The sequence below is a fragment of the Pyrus communis genome, chromosome 9 (genome assembly GCF_041283825.1).
Source record: "Pyrus communis isolate YQ-2024b chromosome 9, ASM4128382v1, whole genome shotgun sequence".
Classification (NCBI taxonomy): domain Eukaryota; kingdom Viridiplantae; phylum Streptophyta; class Magnoliopsida; order Rosales; family Rosaceae; genus Pyrus; species Pyrus communis.
Window position 1 is genome coordinate 28,503,316 of NC_142573.1, and position 7,955 is coordinate 28,511,270.

Here is a 7,955-nt window from a genome sequence, read left to right on the forward strand (position 1 = left end):
GAAAACTTGAGGGGTTTTGAGAAAACACAAAAATCTTCAAGGGTGTATGTGTAGTTATATGATGCCATATAGTCGATATTATATTACAGAAAAGACAAACAACCAACAAATCCCTACCTAAGACTGGACCCCAACGAAAAATAAAAAATGCTTTCTTCCAGGAAGTTATCTGTGTATATATAAAATTTAATTTTCTTGGAAAGCGATGTTAGAGTTCATTAGATGCATAGTATAAGTACACTCGAAAATGGCCACCAAGATTTCGTTGACAAAGCAAAACTTTGGATGCACAGCTTTTGGCATCCATGGCCACATTGACTTTATCCCCCTCTCCCCATAAGGTAAAGGTGGAACTGCAAGAGAAGGAAAGGGACGGCTTTTGTCACGAATAATATTAATTATAATAATAATAATAATGATTACAATGCTTGCACAAAAAGCAATACCAAACAGCTAAAACACACAGTGCTCCTATTAATCTGAAATTAGTCAAAGCAAGCACACCACAAATCCCAGAAAGCTGTTGAGTGCTGGCGACTTCTTGAAGCTCAAGATACCCTTTTGGTAAGTATCTCATTTCATGCTCTGTGTTTCTGTGTTTTGGCATATCATATGTGTTCTCTTCTGTCTGCACTGCTTAACTACTTTCTTTTACTGCTACAAATGTTTTGGTTTTGTATTGGGTTTCTCGAGTTGCAGAGATTTGATTCTGGTCCCGTCACTTAATAAAGTTGCGGTCTTCTTACTTCTTTGGGGACCCAATCATACCTCAAGAAACATCTTTACAGATCAATTTCCTAGTTTTTCCAGTAAAACGAAAACGAACAAATACCCTTTTTTTCTTCTTCTGTGGGATCGTTTTGTTTACTTGTGATTGCATTTTTTCTTCTTTTTTAATCAAAAAAGAGAGAAATAAATTACTTACCAGAAGGGGTGTTTGCTTGCAAAAGTAGTGAATTTTGTAGTCTACGGAAACAAATGTTTAGATTCGCTGATGAAATCCTGCCCGAACAGTATATTTGTCTGCTTGCGATCGACATTCCAGTAAATTAACATAAAACTTTTCATCTTCGAATACAAGACAAGTATGTAGTGTTAAATTTTTTCAAGATTTAGTTTTTGTTTCGTTTACTTTGTCAAATGAATAGTTGACGAAAGAGATGTGCCGACTCAATTCCCCTGTTGTATTTTTTTTCAATCTGAGGCCTGCTTGCAGATTTGGAAGTAGTCATGGCCTGCTTACAGATCTTTAGCTGGTCCTTTCTGCACTGCCAGCACAAATTCGCTGGCTAGGCTTTTAAGTTTAATATAACAGGACTGTGCTTATGCAGGTGCAGATTGAGGTATAACAAATCAGGTGTCAAGCATCTCAAGACTTCTTGGGGTTGGTAACATGGCCGAGGAAAGTGGCGTGGATGGGGCTATGCCTCAAGAGCATGGGGATATCACTTCAAGAAGCCAAGTAGAAGAAGAGAAAACCACCGGCACGAATGGGGATCATCAAGGCTCAGACAAGAGCAGCGGAGATGAGAAACTTGAAAAAGTTCCATTTTCCAAGCTATTTTCATTTGCAGATAAGACTGATATTATATTGATGCTCGTCGGCACAATTGGTGCCATTGGGAATGGCTTGGGGATGCCCCTTATGACGATATTATTGGGGGAGATGATCAATTCTTTTGGAACTAATCAAAACAATACAGACATAGTTAGTGCTGTTTCCAAGGTAAAGTTATATGCTGCAGAAGCCAAAATTTAATCTTTATGTTTGTTGAGACATCGAGTTGAACATTCAATAACGGTTTGAACTGCTCTTATGAGGTCAAATATTGGAGTTCCAGAAAATCACATCGATTTTTTTAGCTCAGGTTTTTTGTTCAATTATTCTTACGGGATTCTTTTTTTCCTTTTATTTCTTGTCAGTAAATTTTAGGGGATTCATTTGATAATTATTCTTCCTCTGGTTATTCATTAAGTTGTTAGCCTGAACTTGTTGATAATCACTTAGTTATCTTGGTACATTGTAGGTCTCTCTAAAATATGTCTATTTGGCAATCGGGACAGGTGTGGCGGCAAGTCTTCGTAAGTACATCTCATACCCATAACCACAAAAGTTTTTCATGCATGCCGAGAGAAACTCATACACATATCAAGCATTTGAATTTTGAACTGATAAAGCTGTATTTCTTGTTCACAGAGGTCTCTTGCTGGATGGTAACAGGAGAAAGACAAGCTGCAAGGATAAGGGGTTTGTATTTGAAAACAATTTTGAGACAAGACGTTGCTTTCTTTGATTTGGAAACAAATACTGGAGAGGTCATTGGGAGAATGTCTGGCGACACTGTTCTCATACAAGATGCCATGGGCGAGAAGGTACTACGCTGGCTGCACAATTACAAACCCTAAATTCACCCCAGGGAGAATAAAAACCTTGAAATTTTTTTTCTTAAAATGTAACTAAAAGGTCATATTCGTGCACTTGTTTGTGCAGGTTGGAAAATTTTTACAACTATTTTCAACATTCATTGGAGGGTTTATAATAGCATTCATCAAAGGATGGCTTCTTACCCTTGTCATGTTATCCTCGATTCCTCTGCTTGTGGCATCTGGTGCAACTATGTCCATCATTATATCCAAGATGGCAACCCGTGGACAAAGTGCTTATGCAAAAGCAGCAATTGTAGTTGAACAGACGATAGGCTCCATCAGAACTGTAGATCAATCTGGCCTTACAACTATTGGAATAATTTTCGATTGTTTGGCCAAGAGTATGATGTTTCTCATCTGCTTTCTATGTAGGTTGCATCCTTCACTGGAGAAAAGCAAGCAATAACAAATTACAAAAAATGTCTTGCGGATGCTTACAAATCAGGTCTTTACGAAGGTACTGCTGCTGGAGCAGGTTTTGGCATGGTTATGCTAGTTGTGTTCTGCACTTATGCCTTGGCGGTATGGTTTGGTTCAAGAATGGTAAGGAATAATGGATATTCTGGGGGTGACGTGTTGAATGTGATTGTTGCTGTTTTGACTGGATCCATGTAAGCTCCATTTCTTTTTTCTTCTCTTTTTTTGTGGGTTATTATAGTACCTATGTTATCATTTTTTTTTTCTCTCTTTATGCTTGATTTTAAATACTTGTACATACATGCAGATACATATATACATGAGTTCCTCTTTTGATTTTTCTTTTTCTCCTCTTTTTGTTTAAATATATTAACTATTTTGGATGAATTAGGTCTCTGGGGCAAGCATCACCGTGCTTGAGTGCATTCGCTGCTGGTCAAGCTGCAGCATTTAAGATGTTTGAGACTATCAGTAGGAAACCAGAGATTGATGCTTCTGACGAAAAAGGAAAGACATTGGATGACATTCGTGGAGATATAGATCTAAGAGAGGTTTACTTCAGTTATCCAGCCAGACCAGATGAACCAATATTCGATGGGTTCTCTCTTCATATCTCCAGTGGCACCACTGCAGCTTTGGTAGGACAAAGTGGAAGTGGGAAGTCAACAATCATCAGTCTGATAGAGAGATTTTATGATCCACGAGCTGGTGAAGTGTTGATAGATGGCATAAACCTAAAGGAATTTCAGGTGAAATGGATTCGGAGTAAAATTGGTCTTGTCAGCCAGGAACCCGTACTGTTCGCATCCAGCATTATGGACAATATTGCGTATGGAAAGGATGGTGCTACCATTGAAGAGATAAAAGCAGCAGCTGAACTTGCAAACGCCTCCAAATTTATCGATAAATTGCCTCAGGTTCCAACTAATTCTATCTAATTATGTGTGTGATCATAAGAATATTATTAGTTCATTTGGCCTTTAATTATTCGTGTTCAGGGCACTAACACCATGGTCGGTGAGCATGGAACTCAGCTATCTGGTGGGCAGAAGCAGAGAATTGCTATAGCAAGAGCAATTTTGAAAGATCCACGAATTTTACTTTTGGATGAAGCTACAAGTGCACTTGATGCAGAATCTGAGAGGATAGTTCAAGAAGCATTGGATCGGATTATGGTCAACAGAACTACTGTTATTGTTGCTCATCGTTTGAGCACGGTGAGGAATGCAGATGTGATTGCTGTCATTCATAAAGGAAAGATGGTTGAAAAAGGTATTCTACCTGATAAAGTTAGCACGTTCTATTTATTAGTTCTTGCATATGTTTCCCTTGGTTGGATATGTTGTATCCAGTTTATGCTGTTTGTCAAGTGTATTTGGCGGTCATAACTATGCACTGCTTTCAAGAAATCTACACAATAAACCCTGATTTTGACTTGCTTTCTTCTGCTATAACACGTTGCTTTTCCCACCGAAATCTCTTGTAATCTCCAGAGCCCAGGCGTAGTGTTTGTACTTCTGGATAGAATTTCGTTTTACTCGTGGCTGCAATTTATTATTAGATCCCAAGTTCCCGCCAGTTTGTCATGTGTATAGGAAGACATATCAGTTAAACATATTTTTGTCCATTGATCAGGCTCGCACTCAGAATTACTCAAGAATCCTGAAGGAGCATACTCTCAACTTATACGCTTGCAAGAAGTAAACAAGGGTTCAGATCAAACAGGAGAAGTTCAAAACAAATCTGATATAACTGCTGAATCTTTTAGACAATCAAGTCTAAGAATGTCGTTACGAAGATCCATAAGTCGGAATTCCTCTGTAGGAAATAGCAGCCGCCATTCATTTTCAGCTGCCTTTGGTTTACCCACAGGACATGCTAGCATGCATGGCACTACATTGGCAGAACCAGAGGCCGCTGCCCTGGCATCAGGGCAACCTCCAAAGGTCTCTCTCCTCCGCCTCGCTGCCCTCAACAAGCCCGAGATTCCAGCACTTCTTCTTGGAACTTTAGCTGCAACCGCCAATGGTGTTATACTTCCAATTTTCGGTGTGCTTATTTCCAGGGTAATAAAGACTTTGTATGAACCACCTCGTCAACAAAAGAAAGATTCAGAGTTTTGGGCAATTATTTTTATGGTACTTGGTGTGTCATCATTTCTGGTGATCCCAGCACGAGGATACTTCTTTTCGGTTGCCGGTAGTAAGTTAATTGAACGTATCAGATTGATGTGTTTTGAGAGAGTGGTTCACATGGAAGTTGGGTGGTTTGATGAGCCTGAGAACTCAAGTGGTTCAGTTGGTGCGAGGCTCTCAGCAGATGCAGCAACAGTGCGGGCCCTTGTTGGAGATGCGCTAGCTCAGATTGTTAATAGCATTGCGACCGCAATTGCAGGTTTGGTCATTGCTTTCATTACATGCTGGCAGCTGGCATTTATTATCCTCGCAGTGATTCCTCTGATCGGAGTCAACGGATATGTTCAGGCAAAGTTCATGAAAGGATTCAGTGCCGACGCAAAGGTATGATCAGAAGATCCATGAACTAATAGCATATTTCGTATCCAAATTCTTTTGTTCTGAGGTCTTACGAAGTTGTATAATTATACGTCTGCAGATGATGTATGAAGAAGCAAGCCAAGTTGCTAATGACGCAGTTGGGAGCATACGAACAGTTGCTTCTTTCTGTGCTGAAGAGAAGGTAATGGAACTGTACAGAAGGAAATGTGAAGGCCCTACAGCTGCAGGGAAAAGACAAGGCTTGATCAGTGGAATAGGATTTGGAATGTCTTCCTTCTTTCTATTTTGTGTGTATGCAACCAGCTTCTATGCGGGAGCTAGACTCGTCAAGGCTGGCAAAGCAACATTTAGCGACGTTTTCCAAGTAACTATTCTCTCCATATTTATCTACCAGTTCTATTCAGAAAGTGTTGAAAACATACATGATATACATTCAGACCAAGTATACGGCTGATTTTAAGATTTGTATTTGATTGCAGGTTTTCTTTGCTTTGACCATGGCAGCCACGGGAATATCTCAGACGAGCAGCTTTGGTCCTGATTCTAGTAAAGCCAGGAGTGCTGCTGCTTCTATATTTGCAATTATAGACAGGAAGTCTAAGATAGACCCTAGTGACGAGTCTGGCGTGAAAATGGATAATGTAAAGGGAGAGATTGAGCTTCATCATATAAGCTTTAAATATCCATCCAGGCCAGATACACAGATTTTCCGAGACCTCAATTTAACCATTCACTGTGGCAAGGTAAAGATTGCGTCAATTGAGTTGGATTGCAATTCTTCGTTTATTTTGTTTTCATTTCATGACATGTTGATGAAGCTTAAGCCATATTACAGTGTTTTCTTTTATTTGTGAATATCGTTTGCAGACAGTTGCCCTGGTTGGAGAAAGTGGGAGTGGAAAATCGACAGTTGTTGCGTTGTTGCAACGATTTTATGATCCTGATTCAGGTCATATCACACTTGATGGAACTGAACTTGGAAAGTTCAACTTGAAATGGTTGAGGCAGCAGATGGGGCTTGTGGGGCAAGAACCTGTCTTATTTAACGACACAATCCGTGCCAACATTGCATATGGAAAGGATGGTGATGCAACTGAGGCAGAAATCATAGCTGCGTCGGAGTTGGCCAATGCACACAAATTCATTAGTAGCTTGAATCAGGTTAGAACATTTAATAAGTTATTATTTTTTTTGGGTAGTTTATAACAAGATTGTTTCAAAACTAATCCGAATGCGTTGTGCAGGGGTATGACACGGTAGTAGGAGAACGAGGAATACAATTATCTGGGGGGCAGAAGCAACGCGTAGCCATTGCACGTGCAATAATCAAGAGCCCCAAGATATTACTGTTGGACGAAGCTACAAGTGCACTTGATGCTGAATCTGAGAGAGTGGTTCAAGATGCATTAGACAGGGTGATGGTAAACCGGACAACAGTAGTGGTTGCTCATCGACTATCGACAATCAAGAATGCTGATGTGATCGCGGTGGTTAAAAACGGAGTGATCGTAGAAAAAGGAAAGCATGATAAGCTGATCAATATTACTGATGGATTTTATGCATCCTTGGTTGCTCTGCACATGAGCGCTTCAACTGAATGAGCTGCTTTCTTGTACACTTTTCTTCTTCTTTCTTCTACTTTTTTCTCACCAAACACTAAAGAGAAAAATGGCATTGCCACGCCACCTATCCGAATGGGCAAATAGTACAGAAATGCGTAATGGTTGTATTTATTTCTCGTTCTTTCCTTTCTGCCTTCTTGTTTTTATTTCATTTTTTTTTGTGGTTCCAATCCTTCATGTAGTAGTCAATGTTAGTCGATGAATAAGAAAGTACTTTTAGCTCGTAGAAGATGGCTTTCATTTTGTTGGTGAGCTTGTCTGAAAAGAAAGTAATACCACAATTTTTTTACATTATTTCAATTCTAAATGTGTTTTTTCATCTCAAATTCTCACAATATATTTTGAGAGGAATTTCAAGTTAGTTTGATGAATCCAACATATATACCGAGAAGCAAACATTGTTGTCAATGCTCAATTGAGCTAAATAGTAGCCTTACTTTTGTATTTAATTTTGTAATTTTATTAGAATTACGATGGATGTTCATATTATTGCATTATAATAGCTGCATAAAAAAATTGTTTTTTTTTTGTCCTAAAATAATAAATATGCAAGTGAAGTTTTGTAAATATCCTGCCCACTTACGTAATTGGGTATTTCTTTATGCAATGATGCAATGTATGTTACTATATTCGAAAGGATCCAAGTTTTACATTACCTAATCAGCTAATCTGCTTGTCTAGGTCAAACATTTTGGCAATCTTTGAAGATTCAACTCCTGAAACTTGCATGCAATCCGTGGTCAATATAAAAATGGGGCATCGTCACCCGTGACGACTTCAAACAATGATTATTACTAATTAATTAATTCGCTGATGTGTCCTGGTCGTCATGATTAGACAATTACCCACCCCAGTAAGTGTCGGTGAGACCGTGTGAGGATGATCTTGACAAATTTTTATTATTTCTTTTATATATAATATATGGATAAATTATACAAAATTATTATAATTAGGATTGTATCACAATTTCTTA

At 38.8% G+C, this 7,955-nt stretch overlaps 1 protein-coding gene across 2 annotated transcripts; it reads left to right on the forward strand.

The window, feature by feature from the left end:
- The first annotated feature begins 426 nt into the window (after window positions 1-426).
- LOC137739940 (ABC transporter B family member 11) lies at window positions 427-7,208 on the forward strand. 2 transcript variants are annotated; one of them, XM_068479696.2, is made up of 13 exons: window positions 427-564; window positions 1,332-1,726; window positions 2,028-2,082; window positions 2,198-2,373; window positions 2,492-2,713; window positions 2,800-3,038; window positions 3,236-3,761; window positions 3,843-4,116; window positions 4,480-5,363; window positions 5,458-5,724; window positions 5,840-6,103; window positions 6,228-6,521; window positions 6,605-7,208. In XM_068479696.2, the coding sequence occupies exons 2-13, from the start codon at window positions 1,394-1,396 to the stop codon at window positions 6,959-6,961; spliced, it is 3,891 nt and encodes a 1,296-aa protein (XP_068335797.2). In that variant the 5' UTR covers window positions 427-564; window positions 1,332-1,393; the 3' UTR covers window positions 6,962-7,208. The 2 variants fall into 2 exon arrangements, with proteins under 2 accessions (XP_068335797.2, XP_088555981.1); XM_088699855.1 differs by lacking the exon at window positions 427-564 and adding an exon at window positions 599-1,085.
- The last annotated feature ends 747 nt before the right edge of the window (window positions 7,209-7,955 follow it).